Genomic DNA, 18,514 nt, shown 5'->3' with positions numbered 1-18,514 from the left:
AACCTACAATAGCTACACAGAAGCTAGAGAGAAAAGAACACAAGCATGCCACCAAAGAAATCATCAAACCACAAGGAAAGAAACAAAGAAGAGGAAGAAATGAACAAAGAACTAAAAGTGCAACATAAAGCAGCCCATACTCTACATGAAAATGAAATCATAAAACAGCTTTACCTGTCTCACCACTTTCAGGCGGTGACTCATACTCTGAGTGGTCCAGACCCAAAGTGCTCATGGCTGTCTGGTCTGATTCCTGTAGATCTGACAGCCCAACATTGTCATGACTTTTGTCACCATCACCGTTGGTGTCCAATCCTGTAATTAAGAATTTCAACCCAAGAGGAGGGGTTAGAAGAACAGCTTTTTCTTAAAACAAAGACTTACACCTGCAGTTACTGACCTTTTCAACTTGACTGTGAGAGACCTCAGGGTTCATAAATACTGTCACCAACCATGACACAGATCTTAAACACTTTCCCAAAAGTGAACTCAAAGGAAACAAGGCTGCAGCCCAGAGCAGAGGCCCAGCCCCGCCCACTCACCGAGGTGGCCACGGCCAGGTGGCGCCTCCCAGACGGTGCTCACACCGCCATCTGCAGCTCCACGCGCTTCCAGCTGTAACAGTGGAGTGCCCCATACTTTTGCATTAGGGTTTAGCTCTGAAACTTTGGCTGTTGGTACCTAAGAAAAAATATGATGTGTTTATTTGCATCCAAATTCCAATCACTGCAATTTTACTTACTAATTCAGAGTTAAAACATATCCATGCTAGAGAATTTATGTGAAAAAGGCTGAACCTATTTACACATACTTTTAGGGAGAAATCAGATGCAAAAGTGATCCAAGTTGATGCACTCAGAACTCCACTCACCAGATGTTAATTTCTTACCAAGTGAAAGGCACTCAAGAAATGGGAATCAAAGTCCTGCCTTCATGGGGTATCTGATCAACTTTTTTAACTGGTGACTCAGTTATTTCTCTGGTCCAGACTACCCAACACAATTCAAAGATTTGCAAATCTGAGAACCGATGGATGAAACTCTAAAATAAAGCTTGAACACTGCTAAAGGTTAAAGGCCATAGAAAATGAAAGAGTCATGGTGGAGAGGCACCAGATGCGGACACCCTGTGACTGTGCCCATTTCCAGTCACGTGACCCCCAGGCTGTTCCAAAAACACTGGCCCTCGACTCCCTGGGCTCATCTGTCAGAACACTCCCAGACGTCTGCTCGGCTGGCTCACACCTTTGCGTCCCTTGGGGACTGCTAGGGTCTTTCCTGGCACACCTCACTAAACCCACCACCACCCTTGAATTTTCTCTCTCCTGCTTACAAATCCTGAAGAGTCCCCCAAATCTAAAAGAAGCTGATGTCCTGGGGCAGCCACCCCAATTCCTAAGCAAGCCTGGCCACGACCTGCATTCTCCAGGCACTGCACGTCACAACCCCACCAAGCAGGGCCAGGGCTGCAAGAGGGGAAAAGGCCGGGTCCCAGGAGCCCAGGCAGCAGCTCCACGCTGGGAGCAGCCTCCTGGTGCCACCCAGAAAGATCATCTCTAAGGCCAGTGCACCATGATGAGCCGAGTAGGAAACAAAACATGTGGGTCAACAACCTTAAAAAAAAAAAGAAAAAACATCATAAATTCACTCTAGCTGGGATGACTGACACTTGCAGTGAAAAAACGATTTGTGAAACTGAGGTAGAGGCTGATATGGATAAAGTTATAGAGTATCCTCTGCCCATACCTCGAGGCATGGACAATAAACATCACGCCCAGAACCAGGCACCTATGTGAGGGCTGATCTGGAGTCCTTCTAAATTTTAAGTACCAGACAGGGCAAAGAACAGGGTACGCCTTCTCCTTCAAAAATGTTTCCCTCAAGAAGCACTGAGTCTTCAAGCTCCCTTCTTATGTGACATCTAAACGTCCAGCTCATTGCTGGACTCTGCTCCTGCACGTCCACCTGTGTCTTCAACACACACTTCTGACATCCTCAGTGAGCGCCAGGCACAGCACGAGGTGGTCCGGGAACAAGGACTGCACCAAGCACAGTACAGACAACCTCCACACCTCATGGGCACCACTGCCCTCCTCAGCAGGTACACCTTTTCTCTCTGTTCTCTTTTTCTTCAAATTGAGGCCTTTATTCCTTCCTATACTAATACTCTCATAACCCACCTCTTCTGGTTACACCCAGTCTCGTTCTCCCACGTGACACACGTCAAGTTTTCCACCCACGGAACAGACCCCTGACCTCATGGACACACTATACATTTTCTAAATTCCTAACTCCAACCTGCACTTTGCATGAGGTCTTCCTCGTTTTTAGCACCACCTGCAGTTGGCTATACTGCATCACCAACACACATTTTACAGCTAACACACACAGAGTCCTGGAAACACACTGCCCACAAACAGCATCCTGAAAGCCACGCAGGCCTCGGGCTCCTCCCGCTCCGCTCGCCCATAAGGCATGTCCTGTCCTCCCCATAGGCTCCCGGCGTCCACTCTGGGCACACTCTAAGGCACACACACTCTGGGCACACTAACACCTGCAGTCCTGAGCCCAGCAGGGAGCTGCCTGAGAAACATGTGGGAGGAACCAATGTTTCGTGATGTAATAACATAAAATTCTACTTTCTACTATTTGACAACTTGTGCAAGGCTTTATGCCACAGCTGACCGGAACACTATCCGTGCACAAGTGACTACTTCTACAGTAGGCAATCAGGCATCAGGGGCTTCACACAATCTCCAGCAGCCAGTCAGGATTCAAGGGATATTCTGAGGTATGACAGGGATACAAGAACGGAGATGTGACAGCCAGCTGGGTGCCAGGCACACCCCACGCACACACCTGAGTCATGACAGCCCCATGACACAAGTAAGGAAACCAAGGCAGAGGAAGGTTAAGTAACTCACCCACAAAAATGATCCTAATTAGAAAACTGTGTTCTAATATCAAGAAAACAAAACATTTATCAAGAGCTCATTAACTTCTTGTAACTCACATGAGAAACAACTTGTACTAAACAAATACATTTCTTCAAAATGCAGCTATTTTCCTGCAGTCACAGGGACCTCCAACTGATTATCAACAATTCAAGTTTCATCTGTGTGGCTTCCTAAGTCTTATTTTTCCCCTGAAAAGTCATGGCCAAGCAATAGTTGGTAGAACTAGCAGTGAGCTGACCTTAATGGCCACATTCTGAAGCCATTCTACACAAATGACCCGTGTTACTCTTTGAAGAGTGCAGTATCCCCAAACTTTGACACTCAAAGAAACACTACCCCTCAGTGCTATGCTCCATTAACAGAAATAAATAACCTACCAACTCACACACTTTGGCCAGGAAATAAAACCATCCCACTGACAAGTCAGTGAGTAGGAACCAGAACACCGAGTATCAGAGGAGGGGGAGGCAGATGGAGAATGTAAGACAGGTGAGATATGGAAGGGAAAGAAGTGCCCATTTTCTAAAGTTTAAGTGAGCCTGGACTAGTCCTGGATTGGCACTAAGTTTAGCAATTCAGAGCAATTCAAAGACTTCACAATCATGACATCTATAACTCTGGCTTGTTACCTGTAAAACAGCATAATAGCAGCTATAATGAGATGTCTGCACAGGCACTTAGGACTGGAGTTTCGAACAAAAAGCAGTACCAGTAAGTGTAGCGTGTCAGGTGAGCACACTGTCAGGCACATGGCGCAGCTGACAGCTAACTCAGAGCAGCGCACACGCACCTCACCCTCCCGTGCAAGAGCAGGAGCCATGTGTGCTCCACCTGAGAGGCAGGTGTGGACAGCTGGGGAGAGCTGTCAGCCACGTCCACTGAGGGAAGTGGTTAAGTGGTGCTCGCCTCCAGAACTACTGTAGGAATAAAACTGACTAACCTGAACGTAACTGTTTCGGGAAAAACTCCCAAATCTGAGCATGAAATAGAAAGAAAGGAGGTTAGTGGATAAATTACAGAATTTAATTTCTACTTGCTTGTTTCCAAATAATAGGCATAATATTTGAGCCACAACTATCTGTTCACTATTACTATTTCTCTTGCCTAATACAACAAAAACCACTAAAAATAAACAGATTGAATGAATGCTATTTTGCTACTACAAATATACGTGCCCAAAGGACTGCATCAAGAACAAGACTAACTTCTTGTTTCTTGAAAGTTTGCATTTATTACAGAAATTCTAGGAAGATGCTCAAACAACCTGCTTGGTGCAGGATCACATGCTGGTTTGGTTCTCCCAAACCAGTGGGGCCTGGGCGGTGAGGGTCTCAAAGCCCTGCAGGTGCTTCTGATGAGAAGAGGGAACCGACATCCTGGAGCCAGTTAAAAGCATCAAGCGTACCTCCCTGGACGACTGCCAAGCAAAAGCAGTAGAAAGCAGATTTCAACTCCTCTGTGTTCTCCAAGTGTAACCTTCTGCGTGATTTTAAACATCCAATGGGCCAAATGTTTGTTCCACTCCACAAGGAGCCAGTGGCGAGGACAGGATGGATGAAAACAGGGCAGGGCAGCCTCCACGGACAGCCACGCCTGATGACCTGTACCACAGGCACTAGTGATCCTAGCTTCAATATACTAAGAGGAAACCGAATTGACACTCTGCAGTTTGGAAATGATTAAACTGATGCTATACTAACTTCGTTTTATAACAACATTGAAACAACTAACAATTGTTTAGAATAAATCTTTGTTAATTCCAAGTTAAAAAGCAAAATGAAAGATTAGCACATCACAGCAATAAAAACTGATACAGCATACTTACTAAGTGTGCACCTGTCTCTTGCCATCCCCAAATGATAGTATCTTCTGCCACTGGTAGCTGAAAAGGAGGCTTTTCCATCCAAAACAAAGACATCTCCAGGTCCTGGGGCTTACAGTGCAGGTCCTCACTAAAGATTTGCTCATCTTCTAACGTATCTTTCGTGACTGTATCGGTCCATGGACAGCCCGCTTCAGATCTGCAACCATCTGCTGGCCCCTCAGAAAACACCTGACTTGCCAGCTCCGCCATCGGGTAGCAGGAAAGTGCACTCAGAAACTGGGGATGCTGATGCCCTGGGGGGCTCCGCAAATCCCCCTCAGACAGCTCTTCAGACATAAGCGACAGGGCAGGGTACTCACAATCTGGGACGGCCACCTCCCTGCTGTCACCTGGGACAACAGGAATTCCCTGCGGCCCGTCCACTTGGGCAGGGTAAACACCAGTCACGCAGGAGCACCCTGCACGTAAAACCCCTAACTCCACTCTTTCAGAGACCACCAAGCCCATGTCCCCTTGTAAGGCAGGTCCCTGTGCCATGGGCCTGGTACCGCTCTGGCTGAAAGGGCATGCGCATGCACCTGTCCCACACAGGCCTGCGTGGCTGGCAGTGCCGGGCCCGCCACAGCCTTCCTGCAGACGCAGTGCCTCCTCCTCTTCTCCACCCGTCCGCTCTGGTTCTTTCAGCCCTGACGCTCGCCCACCAGAGGCCTCAGGAGCGTCTCCGGCTGACTGGGAGAGAACCTGCTTTGGCAGAGGGCTGCCACCGCTGTGCACAGGGCTCACCCGCACACCTTCCAAGTCCTGCACGCCTGGGGCCGAACTCTTGCTTACAGGTGGTGCAAGGCTGAGATCCTCATGACTGCCGTCATTCACTCGGTAGGTATCGTTCCTTCCTGTGTGAGCTGTCTCAAAGTCAGGATTCTTTGCTTCACCAGAACTGACACAAGCAAGCACACTCTGACTGGGCACTGCTGTGCGTTTCTGTGCATGTGCTTCCCAGTCAAAGGCTGTTCGGGGGTCTATCTGGACCCTCTCTGTGGCAGCTGTCCTGGCTTTCGGGGGTTCCTGCTCAGAACTCTCTGGTCTGTGAGGGTCCTTCCCTGAGCTCTTCACACACGACTCACTCTTTGTTTCACTCTCCTCTTTGGCGCAGGTGAAAACACCTGCAGAGGAAATGAGGTCACTTGCAGGCCACCTGGAGCAGAGGAGGGACTTGCTGTGTGGAGGTGCTCCCTGCGAGTCTCGGGACATCCCTGGGCCGGCTGCGGCCCGCACTGCACATACCACGTTGCGGCTCTGGGCCCAGGCCTTGCTGGCCCCGGTGTTCATACTCAGGTCCACCTGGGCAGCAGCTCTCCACTCAGAAGCCCTCTTACCACAAGCCCCATCTTCCAAAACACTAGTGTCACCCTCATCCTGGTAAGATGGATGATCCCGAGACAGCAAAGACAAGCCGGCCTTGTCTGCATGCGGGCCACGTCCACTTTCTACACTGCGGTCGCCCAGGCGCTGCTCCGCAAGTACCAAGGGCCTCGGGCCATCGCCTCTGTGAGGGGCTGGCTCTTGGAAATTTGCATGAGTAGGCAGAAATCTAAAGGTCCCTGAAGTAATACATCTTACTGAACTTAAACTGATTCTATCACGACATACGGAAAGGATTCTGCAGTTTGATCTGCTAACATCTAAACTGGAACAATCACTGCCTTTCAGTGGTTTTGCAGAGTTACTCGCTCCTTCCCTTCCCGAGTTTAAACTCTGATCTGCATGAGCTGTTACAGTCCCACAATCACCACCTCTCTCAACAAGTGAAGCGCCACTGATTACAGTACTCTGTGAATCAGTCACCAGACCCGCAGGCTGTGAACTGCCACGCGATCTCCCTTCAGGGATGGTGCATGCACTCACTAGGCAGGCAGCGTCTGTGTGGATGTTTAAGGTGGGGAGTGTGCCCACATTACGGAATGCACTCCTTTCTGTGTCAGCTTCAGGGAAGCTGGCGAAGGTCTGTGCCAGCAAGGCACCAACGTCTGTGGCACAGGGTGGGTCACTGTCACTCACCAGGGCAGAGCAAGGTTGAGCTTTCTCACCAAGAGCCCACTCTCTCTCCCTTGGGAGTGGCCTGACCCGCAGGGGCAACTTTGCCCCAGGGGCCTCCAACACCCCAGGCCCACGGCCAGCACTGTCTGGCAGCTGGGCCCCTCTGTGGGCCCCCTCGGAGGTGACAGCTGGACGGCTCTGGGGAGCTGTAGCTGTTTCACACGCATGAGCACACAGCTCACCTCCATCTTCTGGGCCGTCAGGATCAACAGCACAAATACTGTAAAACCTGCTCTCTCGGGAATTCCTATACCGTTTGCAGTCACCACAAACAAGACCTCCCCCTGCCCTCTCTTCACCACTCAGATCTGAGGAATCAGCAGCACTACCAATATGAACAGTGACCAGCACCTTGTTCCCCACCTTGGAGCTTTCCCAGGTGGCTGGGCAGTGGCAGCGAGGGTGGTGGCCAAGGCCCTGGTCAGGGGGCGCCGGGGCTGGACAGCAGGGCCCCTCACCATCGGGGAGGCCCCCACACGGAGGGCCCCGGGCACCTTCACCACCGTGCCCCATGGTGGTGACGTCAGGGTTCCCGTCAGCCTCACCTATGTGTCCAGATCCAGTAAAGAGCCCGGACGTGGGAGAGGAGTCCAGCAGCCACCCAGGCGCTGGGCCCTGTCTGCGTTCCAGCCTTGCCAAAACCCCAGCCCACACGCTGGCCCTGCGTCCACCACCAGGAAGCGCCTCATCTCCAAAGGCACTGAATAATGAAGATAAAGTTTTACTTATCTTGCTCTCCGGTTCCTTCTCCTCCACTGATTTCTGCAACAGGCCAATTTTTTCATTGTCATTGTCACTACTTAATTCTTTGCGGAAGCAACAACCCATGTTCAAAAGTTCAAAAACTCACATAACAATGCCTGTTGCTTTCTGAACCTCCACAAGTGCATCTCCCACTAACTTTCTATGGTTTCTGACGAGAAGCCGACACCCAGATCCCAAAAATAACACTCGCACAGCAGTCACATGTCTCTGCCACTCAAGTCCCAAATCCAAATCACAGCAGACCTGCCCAGTGGCAATCTCCTCATGCCCGACAGTCCAAACAGCAGCCAGAGTCCAAACACACACATAACACAGGAGATCTTTCTGGTATTTTTCTTAGTCTCATAAATCCAATAGAAAACTAACTAACATTATTATCCCAGCCAGAAGCAGTCACTACAGAGTTTGGCTTTTTATACCATTTCAGCATTCTCTGAATTGCATTTCACGGAATGGTGGCAACCAAAGGAGTTAACATATATCTTCTCCCCAAAGGGAAACAACAGTAAAAATGTGTTCTTTAAAATTCTTAGGTTCTTATAGTTGTCAATATTCAGTAATGATCATGCTAGGCACAAAACTGGAATGGTGTCCAGTAAGAGATGTATATTGAAGGGTTCCCTGTGAATAGCATATGCTGTCTGGGATTTGCGTTAAAACACACCTGGCCTGAAAATAAAGAAGTAAATACATACAGACATAACACTTTCAAACACCATGTGTGCAGACGGGAGGAAAAAGAAAAAGCAAACTACAAGGGCGGGAACTGTTCACGTCAAAATTGGCACACTGAGGTTTGTTTTATTACTGTATTTCTGCAGATGTTCAAAAGTTTTGGTAAAAAAAACCAGAAAGAGCAAGAGAAACAAAGAAAGAAAATCGACACCTGCAGCCCAGTCCAGGGACCCCCCAAAAGCTCCCAAATGAAGCCCTTCTTTGAGCATGAGGAGTGCAGTTATCGTGCATCCCATGGCACAGGAACATGAGCACCACAATGGATCTGAACTTACTTCAACATCCGTAAGCTTTGTTCTCTGAACAAGAGATTCTTTTTCTTCAGTTCAGTTCAGTCACTCAGTCGTGTACGACTCTTTGCAACCCCATGAATTGCAGCACGCCAGGCCTTCCTGTCCATCACCAACTCCAGGAGTTCACTCAAACTCATGTCCATCGAGTTGGTGCTGCCATCCAGCCATCTCATCTTCTGTCGTCCCCTTCTCCTCCTGCCCCCAATCCCTCCCAGCATCAGAGTCTTTTCAGATGAGTCAACTCTTCGCATGAGTGGCCAAAGTATTGGAGTTTCAGCTTTAGCATCAGTCCTTCCACTGAACACCCAGGACTGATTTCCTTTAGAATGGACTGGTTGGATCTCCTTGCAGTCCAAGGGACTCTCAAGAGTCTCCTCCAACACCACAGTTCAAAAGCATCAATTCTTTGGCGCTCAGCTTTCTTCACAGTCCAACTTTCATATCCATACATGACCACTGGAAAAATCATAGCCTTGACTAGATGGACGCAAAGTAATGTCTCTGCTTTTGAATATGCTATCTAGGTTGTTCATAGCTTTCCTTACAAGGAGTAAGCGCCTTTTAATTTCATGGCCGCAATCACCATCTGCAGTGATTTTGGAGCCCCCAAAATAAAGCCTGACATTGTTTCCACTGTTTCCCCACCATTCCCATGAAGTGATGGGACCAGAAGCCATGATCTTAGTTTTCTGAAAGCTGAGGTTTAAGCCAACTTTTTCACTCTCCTCTTTCACTTTCATCAAGAAGCTTTTTAGTTCCTCTTCACTTTCTGCCATAAGGGTGGTGTCATCTGCATATCTGAGGTGATTGATATTTCTCCCAGCAATCTTGATTCCAGCTTGTGCTTCATCCAGCCCAGCGTTTCTCATGATGTACTCTGCATATAAGTTAAATAAGCAGGGTGACAATATACAGCCTTGACGTACTCCAAATAGGATTTGGAACCATGTCCAGTTCTAACTGTTGATTCCTGACCTGCATACAGGTTTCTCAAGAGGCAGGTCAGGTGGTCTGGTATGCCCATGTCTTTCAGAATCTTTCACAGTTTATTGTGATCCACAGTCAAAGGCTTTGGCATAGTCAATAAGGCAGAAATAGATGTTTTTCTGGAACTCTTTCGCTTTTTTGATGATCCAGAGGATGTTAGCAATTTGATCTCTGGTTCTTCTGCCTCTTCTAAATCCAGCTTGAACATCTGCAAGTTCATGGTTCACATATTGCTAAAGCCCAGCTTGGAGAATTTTGAGCATTACTTCACTAGCGTGTGAGATGAGTGCAATTGTGCGGTAGTTTGAGCATTCTTTGGCATTGCCTTTCTTTGGGATTAGAATGAAAACTGACCTTTTCCAGTCCTGTGGCCACTGCTGCGTTTTCCCAATTCGCTGGCATATTGAGTACAGCACTTTCACAGCATCATCTTTCAGGATTTGAAATAGCTCCACTGAAATTCCATCACCTCCACTAGCTTTGTTCGTAGTGATGCTTCTTAAGGCCCACTTGACTTCGAATTCCAGGATGTCTGGCTCTAGGTGAGTGATCACACCATCATGATTATCTGGGTCATGAAGTCTTTTTTGTACAGTTCTTCTGTGTATTCTTGACACCTCTTCTCAATATCTTCTGCTTTTTTTAAGTTCATACCATTTCTGTCCTTCATCAAGCCCATCTCTCCATGAAATGTTCCCTTAGTATCTCTAATTTTCTTGAAGAGATCTCTAGTCTTTCCCATTCTGTTGTTTTCCTCTATTTCTTTGCATTGATCGCTGAGAAAGGCTTTCTTATCTCTCCCTGTTATTCTTTGGAACTCTGCATTCTTTTGCTGACTATGATTCAAATACGACATTTTGAAAACAAAATCATTCTGTTAATTCTTTTGTGAGAGAGATTTTTCTATGTTAACCTACAAGTTATGGCTGGTGGACTTTTAACATTTTATAAAACACTGATAGTTTTTGATTAAAAAAAAAAATTTAGGAATTCTGCTTAAACATGATGATAGCAATTCAATCTGACTGTTCTACACTCTCCTCCCCCTGATTTCCAAATCTCATCTTGCTTTGTAAGGCCACCCCTCTCAACTGTGCAGAACAACTCTCTTATGCCCACATGCCGCCCACTGTTCAAGCGTCTGGGAAAGCATCCTAGCAGTAAATGCACCACTGACTCTCTCAAACTGGGGGATCTGCAGGCTCTCTCAAAGATGCAAACACAAACATAGGTTTAAGAGTGCACTGTTGCTAGGCAACAACACTTAACTGACCTAGTAAAAGTCTCTCAGTGGTATCCGATCTGCAACTCCATGGACTGTAGCCTGCCAGGCTCCTCTGTCCATGCAAGAATAGTGGCTGTTCCCTTCTCCAGGGGATCTTCCCAATCCAGGAATCAAACTGGGGTCTCCTACACTGCAGGCGGATTCTTTACCAGCTGAGCTACCAGGGAAGACCTAACCTACTGAGAAAAGAATTGAATCTAGTACATCATTTCATTCATGCCCAAGGAAGGCTAGGTGACACCAAGGTGTACACAGAAGTAAATCAATAAAAGCAGCAGGAAGTTGTTCACTTGGCACTCAGCAGTTCAAGCTGCAGAAAACTCAAAGAAATTCTTCGTAACACCATGAGCACTTGGTGAAGGAGCTTTCATTTTGGCGAAATACCACCTGCCAGACTAAAAATGAAAGTCACCAATTTGCATTATATAGGTTTAGGCAATCAAGTTTTATTTCTATAAGAATTACATACAATAAGAATTTTTCAGTAGTTCTATGCAAAGGTCCGTCTAGTCAAGGCTATGGTTTTTCCAGTGGTCATGTATAGATGTGAGAGTTGGACTGTGAAGAAAGCCGAGCGCCGAAGAATTGATGCTTTTGAACTGTGGTGTCGGACTTTAATTTTTGGGGCTCCAAAATCACTGCAGATGGTGACTGCAGCCATGAAATTAAAAGACGCTTACTCCTTGGAAGGAAAGTTATGACCAACCTAGATAGCATATTCAAAAGCAGAGACATTACTTTGCCAACAAAGGTCCGTCTACTCAAGGCTATGGTTTTCCCTGTGGTCATGTATGGTTGTGAGACTTGGACTGTGAAGAAGGCTGAGTGCCAAAGAATTGATGCTTTTGAATTGTGGTGTTGGAGAAGACTCTTGAGAGTCCCTTGGACTGCAAGGAGATCCAACCAGTCCATTCTGAAGGAGATCAGCCCTGGGATTTCTTTGGAAGGAATGATGCTAAAGCTGAAACTCCAGTACTTTGGCCGCCTCATGTGAAGAGTTGACTCATTGGAAAAGACTCTGATGCTGGGAGGGATTGGGGGCAGGAGGAGAAGGGCACGACAGAGGATGAGATGGCTGGATGGCATCACTGACTTGATGGACGTGAGTCTGAGTGAACTCCGGGAGTTGGTGATGGACAGGGAGGCCTGGCATGCTGCGATTCATGGGGTCGCAAAGAGTCGGACACGACTGAGCAACTGAACTGAACTGATGCTATTAAAAAGACAATTTTAAATCAATGACAATCTTTAAAAAGTTCTCACGTAAAAGGTTATGAAAAATGTGGGGAAGGGGAGTAAGAAAATGTACATCTTTTAGAATGTGTTTGAGCTTATATGACAATCAGTATAAAGCAAGTAGATACAGTTATGGGTTAAATACTGGAAAACCAGGGTAACCACACATCAAAAAAATACAATGGATTCACAAAAACAAAAAAAAACAAAAAAAGACTCAAGAATAATAATGAAAGAAAACCATTAACCACAAAAGGAAAAACAAAAAGAAACAAAGAAAAAATAAAAAATTAACTGCAAAACAAGGTTTAAGATGGCAATAAATACATACTAATCAATAATTACTTTAAATGCCAATGGACTAAATGTTCCAATCAAAAGACAGTGTCAGACTGGATAATACAACAAGAACCTACAGTATGCTATCTATAGGAGAGCACTTTAGGGCAAAAGACACATACAAACTGGAAATGAGATAGAAAAAGACATTTCATGCTCAGGGAAATGACAAGAAAGTGGAGTTGGCAATAGTCATATCAGACAAAACAGACTTTAAAACAAAAACCACAAAGAATGACAGAGTAGGACACATATAAAAGCATCAACACAAGAGGCAGACATAGTATTTGTTAACATACATGCACCCAATACAGGAGCACTTAATACATAAAACAAACACTACAGACATAAATGTAAAAAATGGATGGGAATATAGTAACAGTAGACTTTTAACATTCCACTGACATAAATGGATAGATCTTTCAGACAGAAAATAAGAAGGCAACAAAGATCTTGAATGACAAAACAGAACAATTAGATTTAATTGATATTTCCAGGATGTTACATCCAAAAAAACCAGAACACACGTTCTTTTAATTTAAGAGTGCACAGAACACTCTCTAGGGCACAAAACAAGCCTCAAGAAACCGAATAGAACAGAAATTATTTCAAGCATCTTTCCTGACCACAAGAGCATAAAAGTAGAACATCAACCACAGAAAGAGAAAAGAGAAAAAAACAACTGCACAGACTAAACAACATGCTACTAGGAGACCACTGGGTCAACAATGAAATCAAAGACGAAATTTTAGAATTACTTCTAAACAAATGACAATGAAGACACAACCATACAAAAACTATGAGATGCAGCAAAAGCAGTTCTAAGAGGGAAGTTCATAGTGATACAAGACTTCCACAAAAAAAGAAGAAAAAAATCTCAAATAAACAACCTAATCTATCACCTAAAGAATTAGAAAAGGAACAATAAACAGAACCGAAAGCCGGAAGGTAGGAAGAAATAATAAAGATCAGAGAGGACACAGAAAATTAAGAAAAAGATCATAAAACCAAGAACTAGTTTTTTGAAAGGATAAACAAAAGTAACAAACCTCTGACCAGGCTGACCAAGAAGAAAAAAGAAATACAACTAAACAAAATAAGAAATGAAAGAGGAAAAGTAACAACCAATACCATGGAAATACAAAATACTGTTAAAGAAGATATTATGAACAGTTAGTTATACGTCAACAAAACAGCCAACTTAGAAGGTGGACACATTTCTAGAAATACATAGCCTGCTGAAACTAAGTGAAGAATTAGATAATTTGAACAGACAGATCACTAGATGTGAAATACAATCTGCAATTTAAAAATAACAATAAACTCCATGCAAACAAGAGTCCAGGCCTGGATGACTTCTCTGGGGAACTCCACCTAACATACAAGGAAGAGCTGACACCTATGCTTCTCAAACTCTTCCAAACAACTGAAAAGAAAAAGACATTCTCAGTCATCCTACAAAGCCACCATCACCTCTGAAGGACAAAAAACTTTTAAGACGGCCAAAAAATTATAGAAGGAAAAAAAGTATGAGAGTTGATTTTATTCTAAAGGGCAACTCGGTTACTTTTTAATTGAATTTTTTATTTTTGGTAACTCAGTTACCTAATCCATATAAACAATAAAATTCTTTTCTATATCATTAGGTGAAGTTATTAAGTCAAAGTCGCTCAGTCGTGTCTGACTCTTTGTGACCCCATGGACTAATATAATACAGTCCATGGAATTCTCCAGGCCAGAATACTGCAGCAGGTAGTCTTTCCCTCCTCCAGGGGATCTTCCCAACCCAGGAATTGAACTGGGGTCTCCTGCATTGCAGGCAGATTCTTTACCAGCTCAGCCACAGGGAATACAATAAAAAAAACCTATTTGTGGATTACAAATTTAAGTCTCAGGCCCTAACCTCCCTAATTAGGACCAACTGGCACTAGTGACCCACTTCACTGCTCACTTAAATTTTTAACAGGTGGATTTTCTCTCCACAAAGCTTTACTCCTCCAGTTTTTTTCATCTCAAAATAGAACCATCATCCACTAAATTACTCAACTATCCCTGATCGATTTTTCCCTCACCCCAATCCCTACATCCAACCCATAAATTGGTGCCATTTATGGATTTCCAGGAAATCCAAAATCCATTCATTTCAAGTCTAAGCCACCATCATTTCTCACCTTACTTACCAGTTCTTTAACTTGGTTTCTTTGCTTCTATTCTTGGTGGCAAGAATACACAGAAGAACTATTCAAAAAAGATCTTCATGACCCAGATAATCACAATGGGGTGATCACCCACCTAGAGCCAGACATCCTGGAATGCAGAGTCAAGTGGGCCTTAGGAAGTATCACTATGAACAAAGCTAGTGGAGGTGATGGAATTCCAGTTGAGCTATTTCAAATCCTGAAAGATGATGCTGTGAAAGTGCTGCACTCAGTATGGCAGCAAATTTAGAAAACTCAGCAGTGGCCACAGGACTGGAAAAGGTCAGTTTTCATTCCAATCCCAAAGAAAGGCAATGCCAAAGAATGTTCAAACTATAGCACAACTGCACTCATCTCACATACTAGCAAAGTAATACTCAAAATTCTCCAAGCCAGGCTTCAACACTATGTGAACCATGAATTTCCAGATGTTCAAGCTGGATTTAGAAGAGACAGAGGAACTAGAGATCAAATTGCCAACATCCACTGGATCATAGAAAAAGCAAGAGAGTTCCAGAAAAAATCTACATCTGCTTTATTGACTACACCAAAGCCTTTGACTATGTGGATCATAACAAACTGTGGAAGATTCTGAAAGAGACAGGAATACCAGACCACCTTACCTGCCTCCTAAGACGTCTCTATGCAGGTCAAGAAGCGAGTTAGAACTGGACATGGAACAACAGGCTGGTTCCAAATAGGGAAAGGAGTACGTCAAAGCTGTATACTGTCACCCTGCTTATTTAACTTATATGCAGAGTACATCATGAGAAACGCTGGGCTGGATGATGCACAAGCTGAAATCACGATTTCTGGGAGAAATATCAATCACTTCAGATATGCAGATGACACCACCCTTATGGCAGAAAGTGAAGAACTAAAAAGGCTCTTGATTAAAGTGAAAGAGGAGAGTGAAAAAGTTGGCTTAAAGCTCAACATTCAGAAAACTAACATCACGGCATTTGGTCCCATCACTTCATGGCAAATAGATGGGGAAACAGTGGAAACAGTGTCAGACTTTATTTTTGGGGGCTCCAAAATCACTGCAGATGGTGACTTCAGCCATGAAATTAAAAGACAGTTACTCCTTGGAAGGAAAGTTATGACCAATCTAGATAGCATATTAAAAAGCAGAGACATTACTTTGTGTCCATCTAGTCAAGGCTATGGTTTTTCCAGTGGTCATGTATGGATACGAAAGTTGGACTGTGAAGAAAGCTGAGCGCCAAAGAATTGATGCTTTTGAACTGTGGTGTTGGAGGAGACTCTTGAGAGTCCCTTGGACTGCAAGGAGATCCTAAAGGAAATCAGTCCTGAATATTCATTGGAAGGACTGATGCTGAAGCTGAAACTCCAAAACTTTGGCCACCTGATGTGAAAAACTGACTCACTGGAAAAGAGCCTGATGCTGGGAAAGACTGAAGGCAGGAGAAGGGGACAACAGAGGATGGGATGGTTGGATGGCATCACTGACTCGATGGACAAGAAAAAGAGTTTGAGCAAGCTCCAGGAGTTGGTGACAGACAGGGAAACCTGGTGTGCTGCAGTCCACGAGATCATTAAGAGTCGGACACAACTGAGAGACTGAACTGAACTGATTCTTGGCTCACTACAATATATTCTACTAATACAATGAAGTGAAAGTAATCTTTTTATGTCATGTTATTCCCCACCTAAAATCCTCTATCTCTATCCCAAATTAATTTCAACCACTCAGAGACAATGCAAAACTGTTCCCTAATGCTGACAAGAGCTAGGTTTTGCTTCTGGTATTACTTTCTACTTGTTTCTCTTTCTAAAGGAAATAAAACATGCCAAAGAGGATATATCTCTTCTTGAGTCAGCTCTGAAGCTGCCCAGGCTGCCCAGGTTCAAATCCTGGACAGATGAGCAATCTTAGGGAAACTGCTAAAGCCTCTCTGCTCTCAGTTTCCTCCAGTTAAGATCACTTTTTACACTCACTGATTGGCTAGACTTGCAAACAGTTACAACTCAATAAGGGTATTATTTAGGGAAGGAGATTAGCAGGGAGCTGTATAACAAGTGCCAGCACCACGGCAAAAATGCAAACTTGCTTGTGAATTATTCAGACATTTATTTGGGTGTTCCTAAGGCCATTCTCCTCCTATTTACACTGCATGCAACACTAGGGGAAAGACTAAACCTTAAAAAAGACTGGTTCCCAAATCAGACCACTAAGCACAGACACTTTGCAGTTGCACAACTGCAGACTATGAAGGGTCAGTACTCAGAGCCACCACACCAACTCAGCTGTCCACACACAGGTGTGCCATTATAATGCCAGTTAGAAAAACGTTCAAAGCAATGTCATTTATGATAGCAGGAAAAAAAGAAAACACGTTTAATGTAACCAAAAACTGAACAGCTAAAGAAATGATGGCAAATCAACATAAAATACCACAGCGCAAGTACAAGGGTATATACAGATGAAGTCTGCTACGGGGGGAAAGCATGAGGTAAAATATGTATAAACATACTGTTTAAAACTACATAAAAATGTATGTACTCTTTAATAAGAGTTCCACTTTCTACAGAAGGCAAATCTGTTATAAAGTTTTAAAGAACACACATGTTGTGAGCCCAGATGGTCTCTTAATGATGATCCCTTCTAGTTCTAGTATTCAGTGATCCTATGAAAACCTAAAGTGTGCAAATACTCTGAAAAACTGGCGAGCAGAATACACATACTTTACAATACCAGATGTCAGAGATGTGTTCTGTGACACCAGGGTATTGCGTAGCAAAGCTGGACCAAGAACCAGCCATGTAATACTCGACCGTAAGACATAAACTCTTTACAATGACAAAAAAATCATGTGCAGGCAGCACTAGTTGCAAATCATTTCTCTACAGAAATGAATATTGAATGCTGGCTCAAGTGTTATACTTCTTTTCTAGGCAGGTCTTATCGCAATTGTTTTCCACAACATAATTTAAAAAACAAGCGAACCCCAAACCAAAACCCACCCATAGAATCCAAGTATCTAGTTTTATGCCCTAACACATGAATCAACCAAGAGGACGTGGGAGATTTGATCTAAAACAGTTTTTTAAATCTGTCAGTGATTTCTGTATAATGTTAACTCTTACATTTGACTTTCAAATGACTTAAAATATTATAAAATTCACTTAAAATCAGTGTGAGATACAGTATGCAAAAAACCTACATACATAATAATGATAAAATTCAGTAGTTTGGAGGACACCCTTCATTTTTTAAAATTCTGCCTTATTAAAAATATATCAACAATGCAATCCCCGCCTTTAACTTCTATATGAGCTGCTTATAAGTTGGGGTGTAGATGAGGCCGCTATAAATTTTGTAATATTACTTTTAAAAATTTACATTTACTTTAAAAAAGACTTAATTTTAAAATTCACTTAGAACACTGCCAACCTAAACGTGCCTGACTCCAAATGCATCTGATATATGAAAACGCAAACAGTGAAACCAATGTTCTCAGTAAAAATATGACATCTGTGCTTTAAGGAATACAGGCTGTTGAAATGTAAAGCTAATCACACACAACTAGATGATGAGTGAACCATTAACAACACTGTGATGAAGAGATGAAATTAATACACGTGGCACTCAGCTGTCTGCAGAGCTACACGCACACACCAGAAGAGAATACACAGTACTGACATATACTGTTCCCAAGCGGGTCCTCCCCCACTCTCTTTTTGGGGAACATTCACATTTTCTAATTTCTTTACAATTAATATTTACTATAATGCATTGTCTGTGAGCTTTAGCTATGATTAATCTCTGAACTG

General features: G+C 44.1%; 1 protein-coding gene and 1 long non-coding RNA gene across 9 annotated transcripts in view; one reads left to right on the top strand and one right to left on the bottom strand.

Moving 5' to 3' along the window:
- The window catches only part of LARP4B (La ribonucleoprotein 4B), a 91,202-nt gene that overhangs the window by 39,146 nt on the left and 33,542 nt on the right, over positions 1-18,514 (bottom strand). For 2 of the 8 annotated variants that reach the window (XM_061436548.1, XM_061436549.1), the window contains exons 4-5: positions 543-681; positions 175-315 (exon numbers count right to left, since the gene is read on the bottom strand). In XM_061436548.1, the coding sequence (XP_061292532.1) occupies positions 175-315; positions 543-681 (280 nt within the window). Of the gene's footprint in view, positions 1-174; positions 316-542; positions 682-3,896; positions 4,186-4,781; position 18,514 lie in introns of those variants that run through there. The other 6 variants (XM_061436546.1, XR_009740347.1, XM_061436545.1 and 3 more) reach the window with 6 other exon arrangements.
- On the top strand, positions 677-4,776 carry LOC133259285 (uncharacterized). The gene is made up of 2 exons (XR_009740348.1): positions 677-2,100; positions 4,179-4,776. It is a non-coding gene; the product is annotated as an uncharacterized LOC133259285 (long non-coding RNA).

The sequence above is a fragment of the Bos javanicus genome, chromosome 13, assembly GCF_032452875.1.
Source record: "Bos javanicus breed banteng chromosome 13, ARS-OSU_banteng_1.0, whole genome shotgun sequence".
NCBI classification, from domain to species: Eukaryota; Metazoa; Chordata; class Mammalia; order Artiodactyla; family Bovidae; genus Bos; species Bos javanicus.
Note: the sequence above shows the minus strand (reverse complement) of the source record. Positions and strands in the feature narration are given on the sequence as shown.